Source organism: Cnephaeus nilssonii, assembly GCF_951640355.1.
Source record: "Cnephaeus nilssonii genome assembly, chromosome: 13".
NCBI lineage: Eukaryota > Metazoa > Chordata > Mammalia > Chiroptera > Vespertilionidae > Cnephaeus > Cnephaeus nilssonii.
In genome coordinates, this window is record NC_137084.1 from 38,064,272 (window position 1) to 38,085,319 (window position 21,048).

General features: G+C 40.3%; 1 protein-coding gene across 4 annotated transcripts in view; it reads left to right on the top strand.

Annotated features, from left to right (window-relative positions):
• Positions 1–1,775: 1,775 nt before the first annotated feature.
• The window catches only part of RIC3 (RIC3 acetylcholine receptor chaperone), a gene marked incomplete at its 5' end in the record, with an annotated part of 36,712 nt that continues 17,439 nt past the window's right edge, over positions 1,776–21,048 (top strand). For 3 of the 4 annotated variants that reach the window (XM_079787238.1, XM_079787239.1, XM_079787240.1), the window contains one exon: positions 1,776–1,903. In XM_079787238.1, coding sequence (XP_079643364.1) covers positions 1,777–1,903 — 127 coding nt within the window. The remainder of the gene's footprint in view (positions 1,904–21,048) is intronic. The other variant, XM_079787241.1, reaches the window with a different exon arrangement.

Below are 21,048 nucleotides of genomic sequence, written 5' to 3' on the forward strand. Positions count from 1 at the left end.
ATTTTTCATGAGCACTCTTGCTAACATTATCTTCTTCCAAACTTCATTACTATTGATGGGCAAATGACTTCCTTTTGTTTCCATCCCAAACATCTCTTCTGAGCTTCAGACCCATATATCCAACTGGCTAGCCCCAGTTGCATATTTCATGGAAACTCAAACTCAACTAGTCAAAATCTGAACTCATCATCTTTCTCACAAACTTGATTCTTCTGTTCTCAAAATCTTGTAATATGGAATTAGTGTTTAACCAGTCAGTTACCCACACCAGAATTTTTTTTTGTGGGGGGTCATCCTAGATTCCTCTTAGAACTCATATCCCATCAGTCACTACTTCCCTAACCTGCACATGTTGTCCGTGAGTCCAGAGCTTCTCTGGTTCCAGAAAGTAAAACTGGTAGTTAAGAGGGCAAGTTTTAAAGTAAGTACAACTGAGTCTAAATATTAGCTTCCAATTTATACTGCATAATTGTTGTCAAGTTACTTAAGTTTTCCGTTCTTTGGTTCTCTCATCTGTAAAATGGGTATTGCTTGCTCCATAACATTGTTAGAAGAATCAATTGTTTTGATATGTAAAATACTTGGATCATAGTAAGTACTCAATAACATTTAATGATGTTGGTAATATCAATGATGATGATGCCCGAACCACACCAGTAGGGGCAACCACCTGGCTGCAATAATTGAGGAATAAGATTTGGAGACTATCAATTGATCCTTAACCAGACTTGCAACCAATCCTTCTTTAGTCAGCCCCACTCCACATCTCTGCCTTTAAAGGAACTCAGTGCCTCCAATTCCTAAGACTTTTTAGGTCCTGAGGGGCAAATTAGTTTGCTTCTTAGAGGCTTTCTCTCTGAAGGACTTCACTTTAATGTACAGAGTCCAAAATATTCCCTGCATTTTCTTGTTGAGGTGCCTATCTGCCCCATTATGGAACCCATCTTCCTCATCAGCCCCTGTGGTACCATTTCAGGATTTGAGACGCAGTAAGAACTAAAAGAATGTTTATTAAATAGATAATACAGACAGTAAGGAAGAATTTGGGGGATCCAGAGGAAGGAGAGGCTGACTAGAAACGTTCCGTGAGGGTAGTATTTTTCAGATGTTCTTTGGAGTTTTTAAGGGGTGCAGAGGGAACCGGGCAAACAAAGCAAGGAACATGACGGGGATATAGCAAATGATCTAGTTTGAAGGAACACTGGTAAGACAAGATCTGCGGGGCCTTGAGGTCTTGGAAAGGAGTTTGACAGTCGTTCTGAGGAGAAAGAGTTGTTGCTGAGACATTTTAATCTGGGGAGAGAGATCATTAGACCTGCATTTTAGCATTACCCTGCTTTGGCCGCAGATGGAGAATGAATGCGAGGGGCATGAGGGTGGGAGGCTGGAAGATTGTCAGTTTGTTGAAGTAATGAGGAAATGGCTGGTGTGGTCTGGGGTGGGTAGTGAGCAATGGTGGTCAGCGGGGATGGAGGAGGGCACGCAGTGTGGGTTATTCAGGCAGCAGGATGCACAGGGCAGGATGCACAGGTGCAGGCGGGGAGGTAGGGGCAGGAGGAGTTCCTCATTTGTTGGGAGTGCGCGGTACCGTTCCCAGTGAAACCTCGCGGGAGGAGCGGGTCAGCCCGGCACCGCGGAGTGGGAGGTGCGGGCGCCGAACGCACGTGTCCCTCGCGCGTCGCCGTCGGCGTAGCCCGCGGTCCGCTCCGAGGAGGCCGCCGGCGCTGCGATTCCGCTTCCGGTTCGCGTCCGCACCTGTGGCGAGGGCGAGCGGCCATGGCGTACTCCACGCTGCAGAGGGTGGCCCTGGCCTCGGGGGTCGTCCTGGCTGTGTCGCTGCTGCTGCCCAAGGTCTTCCTGTCCCGCGGAAAGCGGCAGGAGCCGGCGCCGGCGCCGCCCGGAGGTAAGCGCGGGCCAGCTCCCCAGGAGCGCCCGGCATCCCCGCTACCTGTAGGGATTCTCCGGTCCCCACCTGCAAAGCCGCAAAGCCGGCTGGAGAAGGCCGACCTGGCGGCGTTTGGGAGGTGCCAAGCCCCGCAGTTCCCTTGGCTTCGGAGGGCAGGGGGGCCCCACTCCCCTGCGCCCTGTGCCTCCTGACGCTCCCGGGCCAGGATTGCGCGCTCGCGCCGGGCGCTCTGAGTGGCCGGCACGCCCGCTACTCGCTGCCCCTTCTCACTGGCTTAGCTCATCTCCGGCAGGTGCTTTGGGTCAGGAGGGCTCCCTCCTGGGATCCCTGTGTAGGAGGTTTCCGTGTGCTTTCTGTTGTGCTTTTGTGTGTAATAAAGTCCGTTGGAGTTGGTGGTGTTAACCTTAATTCCTTGTGTGGTTTTAATTTGATGTTGGGTGCTCACAGCTTCGGGCTGTGTGTGTGTGTGTGTGTGTGTGTGTGTGTGTGTGTGTGTGTGTGCCTTTTAAAATATACAGGCATACCTTGTAGATACTGTGGGTCCGCTTCCAGACCACCCTAATAAAGCGAGTATCGCAGTACACCGGTCGTGATCTTTTTGCTGGTGGAAGGTCTTGCCTTCAGTTTGTTTTAAAAAAAAGAAAAAGCAACACCCGGGAAGGTCAATAAAGCGAGGTATGCTTGTGACTTGATTTTTATCCAAGTGTTAGTTTCTGAAGTGAACAAATCATTAAGGTCCCTTTTCTTAAGTAATTTGTTGGTCCCTTGTTATTGACATGATGTCGATGACATCATGTTTAAAAATCCATCTTGTTGGTTGCACTCCGGGGCTTTTACGTAATGAATGAGTGCAAAGGTGAATGCCTAAGGCTGGGAGAGGGAAGGAGAACAGGTGATGAGGTGCCACTGTAACTGTCTCCTGTACATTATCTCTGCAACATCCTTAAGGCATGGTGTTATGTCTCCAAACACTTCCACTAATGCTCAGTCTGTTGCTTATTGGACAGCTCCCTTTAAACTGAAATCCATTTCCCTCTAGTTGGTGCACACTAGCTGTAGTCCCACCCTCTTGTACATCATAGATTATAAATACTTAAAAAAAAGAGAGAGAACTAGGCTCTAGGGGTGGAGGACATATCAAACCCAGAATTCTGTTGATAGAATTTGTTTGATAATCTTTATACATACAAAACAATTTGCCTGAGACTCCTAAAAAACATTTTACATATTTGTTCTTACTTTTTTCTTTATTGCAAAATCCTAAAGGGTTTACTCACTTGTCTAATGACACCATCTGCCATGAAGGAAAGCAAATTCATGATAATCTTGAGCAATAAAGGTTTTTCTAAAACAGCATATTACTGAGTTGAATTCCCATTATTCTGAGTTATCTTTAATAAGTTCTTTTGAATGTGAGTGGGAGACATTCTTCTGAATGTTGTAGCGTGGAGAGTAGAGATTAGACATGGCTCTTTCCCTTGAGAACTCAAGTGCTGGTATTCAATGTTCTCCTGTTAGAATCTTTGCAGGGATTGAGCTTGCAGCCTGGGCATGTACTCCTACCGGGTATCGAACAGTGACCTCCTGATTCATGGGTCGACACTTAATCACTGAGCCATACTGGCCAGGCTTTTATATTCTTTACTAGTGGCCTGGTGCATGAAATTTGTGCACATTAAAAGGGAATTAGAGGAAATATTTTAATATTGCTATTTGCCCTTTCTCTATAATAGAAGTGTCAGAGATGAAAGAAAATTAGTAAAATATATATGAAAATCTTCCTCCTGTCAGAGTCTGGGGCGCGCTGCGGGACCCAGAGTCAAGTCCCCATTCACACGCGCTTCAAAAACGCAGGAGACCCAGCCCCGACCAGCCCCACCCCTGTCAAACCCCTCCGGGCGAGGGGTGCAGCCTCAGGTCCCCCAGCCTGGTGCTGGGCGGGGGTCGGAGTCTCAGGTCCCCCATCAAGCCCTGCTGGGCGGGGGGGGGGGGGGGGGGGGGGGGGGGAGGGGAGGAGCGCAGCCTCAGGTCCCCCTGCCAGACGCTGGGGTGGGGGGCGTGACCTGAGGTCCCCTGTCAAGCCCCACCAGGCAGGGGGCATGGCCTGAGGTCCAACATCAAGTCCCACTGGGCAGGGGGGCACGGCCTAAGGTCCCCTGGCCTGGCACTGGGGCGGGGGGCATGATCTGAGGTCTCCCAGCCTGGCGCCGGGGTGGGGGGTGCAGCCTGAGATCCCCTGTCAAGCCCCACGGGGGCGGGGGGTGTGGCCTGAGATCCCCTGTCAAGCCCCGCGGGGGCGGGGTGTGTGGCCTGAGGTCCCTCACCCTGGCCAGGCGCCACGCAGCCTCAGGTCCCTGCTATTTGTCGTGATGTTACTGCATTCTGCTAATTTGCATATTCCTCTATTATATAGATAGATTGCAAGGGTGACTATGTGATATGAAATTTTCTTGTTTACTCATTTTTGTTTTGTTTTGTTTCTGCTTTCTAGATTGTAAGCTCTTTGAGGGCAGGGACCTTATCTTGTTTACCACTATTTCTTTAGCATCTGGTTAAAATAACACTAATAAATATTTTTAAATGAATAATTTAAGACTATGAAGCTATCTGCCGTAATAGTGAACTCACTTTTTTCATTAGTTACTGAAGTAGTATAATCTAGGAAAAAACTAATCTTAAATGATATATTCTGGTAACTAGAATTTGCTAAAACCCTTGCCCTTGTACACTAACATTTTAAAAACAGCAACTCCTGACCATTTTTGGGTTACATATCCCTTTGAGAATTGGATGAAAGTTATGGATTTTCTCCCTAGAAAAATGCACGTACTTTTTATGTATACATTCAGAATTTGTGTATCAATTCAGAGAATTCACAGAACCTAGAAACCCTGCTTTAAAGAAAGGGGCAATCTCAATTATTTAAAAATTCTTGAAATTTGTGTCATTGTAGCATCCATTTCTACCCATTGGAGTATGTGAAAAAAAGCACATTCCCTTTTCTACATGACAACTATTTTAAGATAGTCTTTTAGCAAATATTTGTGATGCCCCCTTTCACATAGAATACACACGGTATACAGTTACTATTATTGTGAATTCCAGGAAAAAATAAGCCAGATCTCTGCCTGAGGAACCCACAGCTTAGTGGAGGAAAACAGACAACAACTAAGTGCAAAAAGTATCAGTTACAGGTCTCAAGTCCTTGCAGGGAACGGGGAGATATATGGTTAGAATGGTCAGGTGTTTGGGCCGGGGCGGGGGTGGGGGGAGGCAAGAAAGTTGTTGGAGGAGAATATGGTATATGTGTTTTTCTAACAGCTTTAAAAATTTCTTAACTTTACTGGGGTGACATTGGTTATTTTTTCATTTTATTTTAATTAAACTCATTGGGGTGACACCTAACAGCTTTTTTTGAGATATAATTCACATATCATACAATTCACCCATTTAAAGTGTACAATTTAGTGGTTTTTAATATATTCAGAGTTGTGCAACCATCACCACCATCAATTTGAGAACATTTCATCCCCCCCCCCCAAAAAAAATCTCATAATCTTTAGTCATCACCCTCTAGCCCTAGAGCAGCCACTAATCTACTTTCTGTCTCTATCAATTTTTCTATTCTGGACATTTCATATAAATTAAATTATACAGTATGTGATCTTTTGTGACTGACTTCTTTCACTTAGCATAGTGTTTTCATGGTTCATCCATGTTGTAGCATGTATGAGTACTTCATTTCTTTTTATGGCTGAGTAATATTCCTTTGTGTGGATATACCACATTTTAAAATCATTTTATCATCAGTTGATGGACACTTGGGTTGTTTATATTTTTTATTATTATAAATAGTGCTGCTGTTAATGTTTGTGTACATATATGTTTTCATTTCTCTTGGGAATCAAATGTGAACATTTTAGTGTGGCTGGAACTAACTGGAATTTCAGGGTCATGTGATTTATTACTCTCTGTTTGTAGAACTGCTAGACTATTTTCCAAAGTGGCTGCACTGTTTTATATTCCCACCAGCAATGTATGAGGGTTCCAATTTCTCCACATCTTGCCTACACTTGTTATTGTTTGCCCTTTTGATTATAGTCATCTTAGTGGGTGAGAAGAGGTATCTCCTTGTGGTTTTATTTGCATTTCTCTGATATTGAGCCGTTTTCATGTGTTGAATGGCTATTTGTATATTTTTGGAGAAAATTCTATTCAGATCTTTTGCCCATTTTTAAATTGAGTTACTTTTTATTATTGAGTTTTAAGAGTTCTTTTTATACTAGATACAAGTCCACTATCAGATACATGATTAGCAATTATTTTTTTTTTGTCCCATTGAGTGGATTGCTTTCATTTTCTTGATGGTGTACTTTTAGGAAGAAAAGTTTTTAATTTTGATGCAGTCCAGTTTATTTTTTTTGTTGTTGTTGCTTCTTCTTTTGGTTCATAATTAATCATTGCCAAATCCAAGATCATGAAGATTTATGCCTATGCTTTCAAGTTTTATAGTATTTGCACTTACATTTAAGTCCTTGATCCATTTTGAGTTAATTTTTGTATACAATGTTAAGTAGAAGTCCAGTTTCATGTGGATATGCAGTTAGTTGTCCCAGCAAAACTATTCTTTTTATATTGAATGGCTTTGACAACCTTGTCAATATTCAGTTGAAGATAAATGAGAGAGTTTATTCCTGGAATCTCAGTTCTGTTCCATTGATATACATATATTGATATATACAGAGTGTGGCAAAGTAGGTTTACATTGCTTGTATGGAAAATATACAATAATTAATAAATAATAATCCTATATAATAAAAGGGTAATATGCAAATTGACCCTAATGGCAGAATGACCAGAATGACCACTGGACCAGTCACTATGAGGATCACTGATCATCTCTCGATCCCTTTCCCTGGTTGGCAGGCTCCAATCACCTGATGGCGAATGGGGTACTGGGGTTGGGTGGTGGGGGACATGGGTGGCACCAGGCCAAGGCCCCTGCCCCATGGTCGCCTCACACACAGAGGGTGACTCGCAGCGGGGGCGGGGCGAGCAAGCGGGTGGGAACAGCCGACCTCTCGTTCTTCCACCGGCTGTCAGGCACCAATCACCTGATGGCAAATGAGGAACCAGGGGTGGGTGATGGCGGGGGGCGGGACCAGCTGCGGGCAGCCGGGGAAGATGGCCCTGATCGCAGGCCAGGCCTAGGGACTGTACCCGCACATGAATTTTGTGTGCTGGGCCTCTAGTAAAAGAAGAAACTCTGTTTCACATACTTACAACTGTACACCTACTTTTTGCCCCACTCCGTGAGTGTATATGTGTGTGTGTGTGTGTGTGTGTGTGTGTGTATGTATGTATATGCAGTACCACAGTCTTAATTACTGTAACTTTGTAGTAAGTTTTGAGATTGTGAATTCAACTTTGTTTTCTTTCAAGATTGATTTCTGACACCTAGGACCCATCATTTACATTTAAATTTTAGAATCAGCTTGTCAATTTTTGCAAGAAAAAAGAAAGAAAGAAATCCAGCTGGGATTTTACTAGATTGTGTTGAATCTATAGATCAATTTGGAGAGTACTGCCATCTTAACAATATTAAGGTTTTCAATTTATGAGCAAAATATTTCTTTTTATTGAAGTCTTAAATTGCTTTCAAAGAAGTTTGTAATTTTCAGTGTTCAAATCTTATTTTGTTAAATATATTTCGAAGTATTCTTTTTTATGTTATAGATTGAATTAATTTTATTTTAGATTGTTTGCTAGTGTATAGAAATACAATTAATTTTTGTGTATTAATACTGTATCCTGCAACCTTGCTGAATTATTTGCTCTAAAACATAATCGTGTCATCTGCAAATAGATGTAGTTTTACTTTTCTTTCCAATCTGAATGCCTTTTATTTCTTTCTCTTAACTGCCCAGGCTAGAACCTCTCTAGTACAATGTTGAATAGAAGTGCTGTGGGTTTTTTTTGTAGATGCCCTTTATCAGATTGAAGAAGTTCCCTTCGATTTCTAGTTTGTTGAGTGTTTTTATTATGAAGGGATGTTGAATTATTAAATGCTTTTTCTAGGTCAATTGCGATGATTATGGGGTTTTTGTCCTTCGTTCTGTTGATATAATGTATTACATGATTTATTTTTGGATATTAAATCAACTTTGCATTCTTTGTCTAAATTGAGGTGCTATCTCTTAAAGTGTTTTTATCACCCAGAGTAGGAAGGGCATTCTGATCAGAGGGAACATGAGAAAAAAAACCCAGAACCCTGAAATAGCTTTAGAATTGTAAGAGATGAGACAGAGAAATTGGAAGGGCCAAACTGAAGATTTTTTTTCTGCCATACTTTAGGAGTTTATATTTTACTCTAAAGGTAGAGGAGGCCATTGTAAGTTTGCTACTAAGTAGGAGACATCTAGTCTGGTTTTGGAAAAGATGTCCTGGCAGCAGCATAGAGGCTGCGTTGTGAGGATTTCTTCAGGGAGAGGATTGTTGCAGGATTCCAGTGGAGACATCATGGGCTTCATTAAGCTGGTCAGTTAGGATATTCATGACAACTGACAGAAAATTCAGCTTGAACTGTACTCTTAAAACAGAAAGGGAATTTATTGTCTTATAAATGAGAAGACTCTGTCTTAGAACTGGCCTCCAGTGTTGTTTGATCCAGAGATTCACAATCTCATCAGGGCTGCAGCTCTGATTTTTCTGTGTCCTTTTAACTTCTGGGCTCCTTCTGAAGTTGGTTCTATCCTCTGACTGTTCTCTCAGGATAGCAACAATGGTTGCCACTGTTCCAGCCATCACTCTGTCTATTCAGGGAAAGAGTGTGTCTTCTCTTAAATTCTTCCTTCAGTCCCACCTCACTCTTACTCTCCAGTAGTTCCAATTAACATATCCACCTATTTTGATGGCTTGAATTAAGTTATTTGCAGTCTTTGGGTAGGAAGAATATGCTGATTAACTGCTCTGAAGTTGAGAGTGATTGCCAGAGGGAAATAGGGGTACGAGAGGAAGAGGAGTAAATAGAACAGGAGAGGCTATCAGCAGTGGGTAGGAGAACAATATTAAGACACATTTTTAAATATGAGTGGAAGGTGAGGGAGAAGGAGGTATCTTGGATTTTTCTCAGGTCATTGTTTAGGTGACTAAATAGATGGTGATGCCCTTCACCAAAACAGGAGTGAAGGAAAAGTAGATTTGAGGGGAAAGGTGGTGAGTTCAGGAAATTGAGGACTAGTATCATGTCCCCTTCTTTAGTCTGTTTTCTTACTTTGACATCTCAAGCTCCCTCTTCCATTCCTCATGTGACATATATGATGACATAGTTGCAAATATCTCAACATCGCCTCTTAGAAAGTAAATAACAGCATGTGTAAACCAATTAGCTCATGGAAGAGCAGCATATTGCCTCTTTTTAAAATCCTATACGTAATGCATCCTGGGGGATTGCTTTAGACTTTTGGCATTTTTACTTGCTGATCTTGCTGTATATTAGAATCCTAAGGTTTTTAAAAAATAGATTTTTGTTTGTTTTGTACTATTTACTTGATGTTTTGGAACCAAATATATACTTTATAGTCTTCCCTGTTGCATTTTACCTGTTTAAATTTGGTCTATTATTGTAGCCTCTTGAAGTTATTTCAGAGCATTCATTTTTCCATTCAGTGTATTTATTTACCATCTCTCTCAGCTATATGCCATTCTTGATTTTTAAAAACATCTTTTGTTTGGGACATTTTCAAACCTAAGCAAAAGTAGAGTGAGTAGTAAAATGAATTCACATTACCCTGCTTCAACAACTATCATTTTGTGTCATGGGTATTTCTACCTACTTTCCCCCCTATACACTCGATTATTTGAAAGCAAATCCCAGACATTGGATTATTTTACCCTTAAATACTTAAAGATAGAGTATACATCTCTAAAAACACAAATTCTTTTTAAAACATAGCCACAGTACCATTATCACACATAAAAATCAATCTATAATAATAAAAGTGTAATATGCTAATTAGACCAGATGCTGCGAGGGAAGCCCAGGTCCCGGGTGCCAGAGGGAAGCTGGTGCCAGCAGCCGGGAGAAGAAAGGCCTACTCTTGCATGTGCATTGGGCCTCTAGTAATTCCATAAGGTCACTAAATATCCAGTCGGTGTTCAAATTTCTCTCACTGCCTTATGATATTTTTTTCACAATTTCACTCTTGATTATGATCAGCATGTCTTTTTGATAGATCACGCAAATTATTTTCTTAAAGTATCAGTCATTTGAAACTGCTGTTAGGATTGCATCTTTTGTGAAGAGAGTTATTCCACCAGTTGGTCATTTGATTATTTTATTCCACATTACTGTCTGCTTTGGACTTTGATCTGCCTGCTTCCTTCCCTCTTCAGTCCGTCTTCAATAAGGCAGCCATATTGATCCTATCAAAGCCTAAGTCTCTCTCCTCCACAATACCCTCCAGTGGCTTCTGGCTCACTCAGATGAAAAGACAAAATCTGTACATGACCTAAAAGGCCCTACTTAGTCCTCTTCGCCATTTCTTTCTACTTTTCCTGCTTTCTCACTTTGCTTTGACCACACTGGCCTCCTCCTTGCTGTTCTTTAACATGCCAGGCATGCTTCCACTTCAGGGAATTTGCATTTGCTGTTTTCTCTTGGCCTGAAATGCTCTTTTTAAAAATATCCATCTGCCTTTCCTCCATCTTTTATTAGGCCTTCACTTGAATGATATCTCCTGAGCCTTCTCTAGCCACTTGAGCTAAAATCTACCCCCAACACGTACTATCTCCTTAGCTTGCTTATTTTTTTCTCCTTAGTATTTATCACTATCTTGTTTATTATCTCTTTTCTTACTTACAAAGGAGGTTCTACGTGGACAGGGATTTTTGTTTTGTTCACTGCTGTATCTCCAGTTTTAGACCATGCCTGCACATAGTAGACAATAAATATTTACTAATGAATGAAATAATGAGTAAATTGAGTGCTTAATGAATGCTGGCTCCTAGGGATTATGGCTTCCTCTGTTAGCATTTGTAAGCCATTACCTTTTTACTGTTATTATTATATTCTTTATGGTTATGTAAATTATTATGTGTGCATGTGTGGACTATTATGAATCCAGTAAATTATATTAATGAGTTTTAAATGATAGGGGAAAATCATATGCTACACGTGAAAAGTAAAGATATACTCACTATTTATTTAACAGAAAGAAATGGGTCAACATTTTAACGGTGGTTATTTCTGGATGAAGTATGGGTGGTTGTTATTCTTTACACTTTTTTGTACTTTCTCAATTTCCCATAGGTATGCATTTCTTTTCTAATAAGGAAAAAAATACTATTTTTTCCCTCCATCTACTCCATCATAAAATGGAAAAGTCCATTTTAGAATCTAAGTTACTCACTTCTCTGTAGTTGAAAAGTCCACCCTTCACTTTCTATATTTTTGCAAACTGGAACAGTAGTTATCTATCTCCATTCTCTCAAGATTTCTCTTTTTATTGATATAATTTCTTAAAAGTTTTTTTAGTTCAGTGACCTTATTTGTAAGTGTTCTCAGTCTTCTTGGTAGAAATTATTTAGTGAATAGGCTTGAATTTATTCTCTTCACCCATCTGGAACTTCATTTTATTTTTTTCCCCATTAGGATTGTTAATTCTCTTCCATTTAACACAAAATTTACTTCCTTTGATAGAGAATATGGAAGCAAAATAAAGGTTAGGAAATTCTGCTCACTCAGCATTACATTTTATTATCAGGCAAGTTGCTGTTTGCTCTAAAAATACCCTTTTGCTACCCTTTTTGTAGATCCTAATTTATTTTGGACCTTGACCTCCTCATGTGGTTCTTCCAAGTCTTGCTACTCTTTCTTGCTGATTGCTTTTGTGTCTTTCTGTTCATCTTTCCTCTGTTCTTTTATTTTTAAAATTTCATTATTTTTAATCATATTTTATGTTTCAGTTATGGATGCCATATACTATTTATTAGTTTCAGGTGTCTACCCCAGTGATTAGACATATACATCCTGAAAAATCTTGTACCCATCTTACACCATACATAGTCATTAGAATATTATTGACTGTACTCCCTATGCTGTACTTTACATCCCCATGACTAATCTGTAACAACCAATCTCTTCTTAATCCCTTCACCTTTTTCATCCAACCCCTCAACCCTCCCTCCCATCTGGCAACTGTCAAAATGTTCTCTGTATCTGTGAATCTGTTTCTGTTCTGCTTGTTCATTTATTTTATTTTTTAGGTTTAATTGTTGATTGATATGTGTTTATTGCCATTTTATTGTTCATATTTTTATCTTTCTCCTCCTTGTCCTCTTCCTTCTCCTTCTTCATCTTTTTAAAGAAGACCCTTTAACATTTCATGTAATACTGGTTTGGTGGTGATGAACTCCCTTAGCTTTTCCTTGTCTGGGAAGCTCTTTATATGTCCTTTGATACTAAATGGTAACTCTGCTGAGTAGAATAATCTTGGTGTAAGTCCTTGCTTTTCGTCATTTCTTGCCTATAAAGTTTCTCTTGAGAAATCAGCTGACATTCTTATGGTGAGAACTCCCTTGTAGGTAACTAAATGCTTTTCTCTTGCTGCTTTTAAGATTCTCTCTTTGTCTTTAACCTTTAGCTTTTCAATAATGATGTGTCTTGGTGTGGGCCTCTTTGGGTTCATCTTGTTTGGGACTCTGCATTTCCTGGACTTGTATGTCTGTTTCCTTCACCAGATTAGGGAAGTTTTCAGACATTTTTCACGTAGGTTTTCAATTTCTTGCTCTCTCTCTTCTTCCAGTACCCTTGTGATGTGAATGTTAGTATGCTTGAAGTGGTCCCAGAGGCTCCTTACACTATCTTCATTTTTAAATTCTTTTTTCCTTTTTGCTGTTCTGATTGGGTATTTTTTGCTTCCTTATATTCCAAATCACTGATTTCACTCTTGGCTTCATCTGCTCTACTGATTCCATGTAAATTATTTTTCATTTCTGACTGGGTTTTTTTTGTTATGGTTTCTGTGTCCTTTTTCATGCTGTTGAAGTTCTCACTAAAATTCCTTGAAGCTCTCATTAATCTGAGAATGTTCCTTGAACATTCTTATATCCATTGTTTTGAACTCTGTATATGGTAATTTGCTTGCCTCCATTTTACTTTGTTCTTTCTCTGGATATTTCTCCTGTTCTTTCATTTGGAAACTGTTTCTTTGTCTCTGCATTTTGGCTACTTTCCTGTGGTTGTTTCTATGTATCAGGTACAGATGCTATGTCTCCCGGACTTGGCAAAGTGGCCTTCTGTAGTAGGTGTCCTGTAGGGCCCAGTGGCACAGCCTCCCAGTCACCTGAGCTGGGCACTTCTGGTGTGCCCCTGTGTGGGCTGTGTGCACTGTCCCTGTTGTAATTGAGCCTTAGTTGTTGTTGGCATCACTGGGAGGGATTGACCCCCAGACCAACTGGCTTTGAGGACCAGCTGCAACTATAGCAGAGGAGCTGCTGTTGGGATTGACTCTGTAGAGCAGGACTAGCTTCAGTAGGGTTTCGGTGCTCACTGAGCCTGCCTCTTGAATGTGTAGCTCGTGGAAGTGGTAGGGTTTGTTATATGGCATGGTCTGAAGCTGTCTACCAGGAGCCTCCCAGGAGGTGCAAGATCAGCCACTGCTTGTCTCCTGCCTGGGGCCACCCAGCACAATCTACAGAGTGATCTGCAGATGACTGCTACTTGTGCTGGGTTTGGAGGTGCCCAGGAGAGGCCAAGCTGTGAACCAAGACTGGCTGCTGCCAGTGCTGATCCTGGAGCCACTTAGCAAGAGTTACAGGCTATGTAGGGGTCAGATGCTATTTGATGAAAGATTTTAGGAAAGTCAGAAACATGAGGCAAGAGAGGCCATTTGTATGGAAAAGCCCCCTGGAAATGGCTTGGGTGGTGGGGCAGGGTTTCAGGGAATCACCAGAGTGGGGCAAACAGTGTGAGTCTGGTTGATGGAGACTCAGATGTGCTGTTGACTCTCTGTGTTCTTTTAGAAGAGCTCCCTGTACGTCTGCTTTTTCCCTCTGCCTTTCCAACCTGCTTGACAATTTTTGGAATGCCCAAACAAACGTATCTAAAGAGCTTTCCTTTTAGAGAGGGTCTCATGCCATGGAACTGTGTGTCTGTTTTCAGAACTTCCTAGAGCCTATGCCACACAACCTCTACTTTGTTATCACAAATACTAAGTTGGCCTGCTCTCTTTTTCCTATGATTCTCCTTTCATTTCACCAACCAATTTCTTCTTTGGCCAGAGTAACAGTTCCCCTCCTTTTACCTTATGTATCCGTGGAACATGAAATGTCAGCACACTAGGTCAGGAACTTTTTAGTTGTCCCAGTGTTACCTGATTAAGTCTTTGAATGGGTGCCAGGGTTGTTGAAGCCCTCCAAGATGACAGTATGCTGCTTCTGTGTTAGAGTCGGCTTCAGGGGGGTCCTATCCACCACCTCCACTTGGAGCTCCCACAATAATGTCATATCTGGCATCTCTTCTGCTTGCCCATGTTTTCCAATGAGTGTTTCACTTTGAATGCTTATAAATAGGCTTCCTTACCAGCCCTTTCCCAGTAGCCCTGTTTCTCTAGAATAGTTCAGACTTTTTTGCTATCATGTTCTGCTCAAGTGAGTTGTGCCCACTGAATCTTGACCTCTCTGAATGTGAAAATACATACACATACACTGAGTGGCCAGATTATTATGATCTCTGAATGCATAATAATCTGGCCACTCAGTGCAGTGTGTGTGTGAGTGTGTGTTTGTGTGCGTGCGCGTGTGTGTGTATACACACACACACATTCACACACACATATTAGAGGCCCAGTGCATGAATTCATGCATGGGTGGGGTCCGGCCAGCCTGGCCAGGGGGAGGGGACATGGGCGGTTGGCCGGCCTGCCTGCTGGTCGAACTCCTGGTTGAGGGGACAATTTGCATATTAGCCTTTTATTTTATAGGATATACACTGAGTGGCCAGATTATTATGCATTCAGAGATCATAATAATCTGGCCACTCAGTGTACATATATGTGTGTTTGTATATACATTTATACATACATATATAATACACATATACATTCATAAATCTTTATTATCTTAAATTATATCTATGCTGAAATAGTGTTCAGAGAAGAGAGGAGGCAATCTGAGAGCCTGTGAATGTATGTAAATATGTTCTTTGTCAAGTTCAGAACCTTTTAGGTGAGTGGGTGTGGAGCAGTGTGGTATGTGTAGAGCACTTTCATCAGTCACCCTGACTGCCATTTTCTATTCTCAAAATGGTGAAATTGAGAACACTAAAAATAATGAAATAAAAAACTATTTTTAGTCCTAAAAGTGACTGGGCTGAGTCTTGAGATTACAGTGTAGGCCAACAGGCACAGTGTAAGACATCCAGATCAGTTGGACAATGTGTACAGTGTGTAAGACCAGAGCATGCCCTGTAGGGCCCCAAGCATAAAGAAAATACTACACTTTTATTCAGGAAGTTCTTCGTTTGTCCTCCAGCCACCGAGCAACAGGAATACACCTGTAGTTGACAAGTTGGGTTTAGTACTTGTTGTGGCCAGGCAGAATGCACGCTGTGGAGAAGCGTGCGGTATCTCAGTAAGAGAGTGCTTGAAAAGCATCATTATTGGATTTGGGCTTGTAGCAGGTGATTTAGAGGAGCGGTTGCCAACCTTTCGGACCACCACTGGTCCGCGGACCACCATTGGTGATCGCTGCTCCAAAGGTTTCCTTAAACCAGCAGTCGCCAGCCTTTCAGACCTCACGGACCACCATTGGTCTGCGGACCACTGGTTGGCGACTGCTGATTTAGAGGAAGGTTTAAGGATGTGGGGCTTTGCGATGCTGTCAGGAAGTGGGGAAAGTTTATCTAAAGGGAGGGCAGACTAGAGAAATTCTGCAGCTGTAATTGGTAAAGAAGCAGCAGTCACTCATTTTCCAGGAGTGGGGGCTGTTTGATATTTGGCTGGGACAGTGTTCATGTTTTGTCTGTATTCAAGCAGGTTACTGAGTAGTCTTTTTCTTTCTTTCTTTTTTGGTCTTTATCTATTGTGGACACATAATGGCCTGTCTGATGTTGGTGCCCTGAAATTGCTTGTTTAACAGGAAAACACCAAGACCCAAATGTGAGTGCCAGACCAGCTTGTAGCAACACCAGGGCCAAGCTGATAGGACTAGGGCAGCTTCTGAATGCCATGGGCTGCTTTTCTTTCTCTCAGCTATGATTTGTAAGTTCCGTCAGCACTAAATAAAATTGGGTAGAAGTGGTGCTTAGTGGAAGACCTTACCTATTTCTGTTTCCCAATCCATTCACATAGAGGCTATATGGCACATAAATATAACTCTTGAATAAAGCCAGGTGTGATTGGTGCAATAAAAGAGGTTTGAGAAGTATGTTCTAAGTACATGGGGAGAAGACGCTTTGGGGTGAGGGCAATGGCCTGGGCCTTGAAAAATAGGCTGAATTTAGGTTATGTGGAGTTGGAGAGAAAAGCAAAACCACTGGAATACAAGGGCTTAGAGGCAAGAAATCACAGGGCATACTCAAAGCATGGTGAGGAGCCTAGTTAGGCTGAGTCAGGAGTATGTAATGGGAAAGAAGTGTGAAGAGGGACTTTTGGACTAGATTATGGAATTCAGGTTTTTTTTGGAATTCTGTTTGTAGGGAGGGAACAGTCAGAACTTGTTAAACACCTACTGTGTATGCTGGGTGCTTGGATTATGTTTTTTTTACTTAATCTATAATCCTGTAACAATGCTGAGAAGTAGATATTATTATTCGTATTTTACAGATAATGAAAATTAGCTCTAGAAAGGTTCAGGATCTTAACTAATAACTCTGACCGAAAAGATGGTACTCATTTTACTTCACTTTGTTGCTTCCTGTTTAACATGCCCAGTTGTCATCAGTGGCAACCATTGAAAGCTTTGATCAGAAAAATAGCAAGACCAGTTAGAATTATGCTTCAGGAAGATTGCTCTGGTAACAAAACAGTAATAGTTAACATGTATAGAGTACATGGACCTTACCCTATGCAACTTAGGTACATAAATATCTTTTTTAGTAATATCTAGGATGAACTGGTGAAAGATGAAGAAAGATCTAGTTAAGTTAGCAGAAAACATCAAAGCAGTGGTAAGCAAAATAGAGTTAAGAGGGGAATGTAAGAAGAGGCCCTTAGAGACGAGTGATGAGGAAACAGCTGTTGTCCCAGGCTCCACTTAAGTAATACTGAATTAAATATGGCCTCTAGAATGTCCTCATTATTTAGAAAGAAGCTCACATACCTTACGGAACTAGCCCATTAAGATCTTTCTTGAACTGTGTAATCAGAAATAAAAACACATTCAGTTCTTTATTGATTTATTTGCCCTGAGAATGAAATGCTGCAGATGGTTTAATGTTGCTTTCAGAAAGCTCTTTTGTTAACAGTGCTAGAGTTTTTGTTTTTGTTTTGAGCAGCAGGAATGGTTATTAACAATGGAAAGTAGAGCTTCGCTCTGTAAAATCCATTAAGTTTTTAGTCAAGCTTAAATGACATGCTAAGTGAAGTATTAATAATTAAGTAAACCTATATATGGAGAAAGCTTTCAATAAACAATTAGGATTTAGTCAGGTCCCATTTTAGGGAATGCTTAAGTACATTTAGAGATAGTGAAAACAGCTGTTTTCTATTTTGGAAATTCTGCAATATTAATGTTCTATTATCTGTAATGTTCTGATCTCTTTAGTTTTCTAAAGCATATTTTAAAAACCTCCACAAATTTTGTAATGTAGCTATAAAGTAGAATGTTTGGGATAGTGAAAAGTATAAAATAAGCTAAATGTTTGGAATAGTGAAAAATAGAAAATAAGCTAAATGTTAATCAGCTGGAGGGGGGATAAATTGTGACATGGATACATGCTTTGAGTGAATGAACTACAGCTACATATATCAAGATGGGGCATTTCTAGACCAAAATATTGATCCCCATCCAGAAAAAAGAGAAGTTGCAGAAGTATGAGTACAGTATGATACCATAATACAAAGGTTTTTAAATTGTGGTAAAATATACATAACATAAAATTTATTTTTACCATTGAGTGTACAGTTCAGTGGCATTAGGTACATTCACATTGTTATACAGCCATCACTACCATTCATAATATAAAGGTTTAAAATAGTCAAGATAATGTTGTATATTGTTTATGAATGCATGCTTACATAGTAAAATCTAAAAGTACACCTAAGCCCTGGCTGGGTAGCTCATTTGGTTGGAGCATCATCCTGATACACCAAGCTTGTGAGTTTAATCCCCGGTCAGGATCAAATAGTGAATGCATGAATAAGTGGAACGACAAATTGGTATCTCTCTCTCTCTCTCTCTCTCTCTCTCTCTCTCGCTCGCTCTCTCTCCCTCTCAAAATAAATAAAAATTAAAAAAATAAAAGCACACCTAATAATCACCAAATTCAGAGTTGTGGCTATCTGAGAGAGGGTACATGGGAGTTCCAGTTACATGTACATGATAAGTAGATATATAAGTGCTCATATATTATTTATACTTTTTTGTACACTTGGAGTATTTCATTAAAAATTTTTAATCAACTAGACATTTTTAAATGTTTTATAGTCATGGACTTTTTAAACATTCTGAGCTCTTAAATTCTGAGAAACATGGTGGCACCAAGACCCAAGAGGTGAGGTTGCTCCCTGTTGAGGACAGTTAACTTTACAAAGAGAAAAATCTCTTCCAAATTCAGCATTCTGACTTGAGCCTGCCGTTTCAGGTATACTCTTGGTCACAGGTGGTAGAGGTTATATATAGGTCTCAAACTTAAAGGTCTGAGAGAATGACTCTACAAAGAAAAGAAATACAGGAGAAGAACAGGTTTTGGAAGGTGAAGATGAGTTTCATTTTTAGGTTTGAGATGATAGACTTATAAACATTGTTTTCTATTTTTTCAGCTCCTCTTTGAATCCACTCCACATTCTCTTTCTTAATCATGTTGTTCTACTTCTTGACACATCATGATTCAGTCAGTGTTGCTTTTTGAAATCCTATATTGTACTTCCTTCCTTACACCCGTTACTCACTCATTAACTCAAGACAGTTCGAACAGTCTGAGCCGTATAGAGGTGGCATGAGTGTCCTGGGGGAAGTAGTGAGTTTCCTGTTGGATGGGATTCAGCAAATTCAAGACCACCACTTAAGGGAAGTAAGGATATGGAACACAGGTGGCTAGACTAGATGACTTTAAAAAATAGCTTTGTTGAGATATAATTCACATACCATGCAATTTACCTATTGAAGTGTACAATTGGTGATTTTTAATAAAGTCACCGAGTTGTGTGACCATCTCCACAATCAATTTCAGAACATTTTATCATTCTCCCCCCACCCCAGCCCTAAGAAACCACTAAGCTACTTCATGTCTCTGTAGGTTTGCCTATTCTGGACTCTTCATATTAATGGAATCATATAATAAGTGATCTTGCATGACTGGCTTTCTTTTCATGTAGCATAACGTTTTCAAAGTTCATCCATATTGTAGCATTATCATACTTCCTTTCTTTTTATGGCCAAATAATATTTTAGTGTATGGATATACACATTTTGTTTATCCATTTGTCATTTGATGGACATCTGGCTATTTTAAGTAATGCTACTATGAACATTTGTATACAAGTTTTTGTGTGAGCATATTCTGGCAACCATAAATTTGTTTTCTGCATCTGTGAGTCTGTTTCTATTTTGTTTGCTCATTTCTTTTGCCCTTTAGATTTCACAGATAAGTGAAATCATATGGTATTTGTCTTTGTCTGACTTATCTCACTTAGCATAATACCCTTTAGATCCATCCATGCTGTTGCAAATTGTAAGATTTCATTTTTTAAAAGATTTTTTTATTGATTTTTAGAGAAGAAGGGAGAGAAAGAGAGAGATGGAAACATCAATCATCTGCCTCCTACACATCCCCTACCCAAGATCAAGCCCGAAACCCGGGCATGTGTCTTGACCAGGAATCAAACTGTCAACCTTTTGGTGCACGGAATGATGCCCAACCAACTGAGCCATACCAATCAGGGCAGTTTCATTCTTTTTGATGGTCAAGTCATATCCCATTGTACATATGTATCATATCTTCCTTATCCAGTTATCTATTAATGGGCACTTGAGTTGCTTTCATATCTTGGCTATTGTAAATAATGCCACAATGAACATAGGGTGCCTATATCTTTTTAGATTAGTGTTTTTGGTTTCTTCAGATATATACCCAGAAGTGGAATTCCTGGGTCATAAAGCAGTACCATTTTTTTTGAGGAACCTCCCATACTGTTTTCCATAGTGGCTGCACCAGTCTGCATTCCCACCAACAGGGCACAAGGGTTCCCTTTTATCCACATCCTTGCCAAAAACTTGTTTGTTCATTTATTGATAATAGCCATTCTGAAAGTTGTGTAGGTGATATCTCATTGTGGTTTTAATTTGCATTTCTCTGATGATTTAGTAATGTTGAGCATCAATATGTCTCTTGGCCATCTGTATGCCCTCCTTGGAAAAGTATCTATTCCAATCCTTTGCCCATTTTTTAATTGGGTTGTTAGGTTTTTTTGGTGTTCAGTGTATGAGTTCTTTATAAATTTTGGATATTTACCCCTTATGAGATGTGTCATTGGTAAATATCTTCTCCCATGCAATAGGTTGTCTTTTCGTTTAGCTATTTCCTTTGCTATGCAAAAACTTTTTAAGTTTGATATAGTCCCGTTTGTTTATTTTTTCTTTTGTTTCCCTTGCCCGAGTACATAGATCCCAATACTTCTATTATCTGTCTTTTTTATTATAGCATCCTACTGGGTATAAAGTGGTATCTCATTGTGGGTTTAATATGCATTTCTGTGATGGCTAGTGATGTTGAACATCTTTTCATGTGCTTGTTGGCCTTTCATATGTTTTGGAGAAATGTCAATTAAGAGCCGTTGACCATTTTTAAATGGGTTATTGTTATTGTTGAGTGGTAGGAGTTCTTTATAAATTTTGTGTATTAGACCCTTATCAGATATATGATTTGCAAATATTTTCTCCCATTTAATGGGTTGTCTTAAGTTTCTTGATGGTGTCCTTTG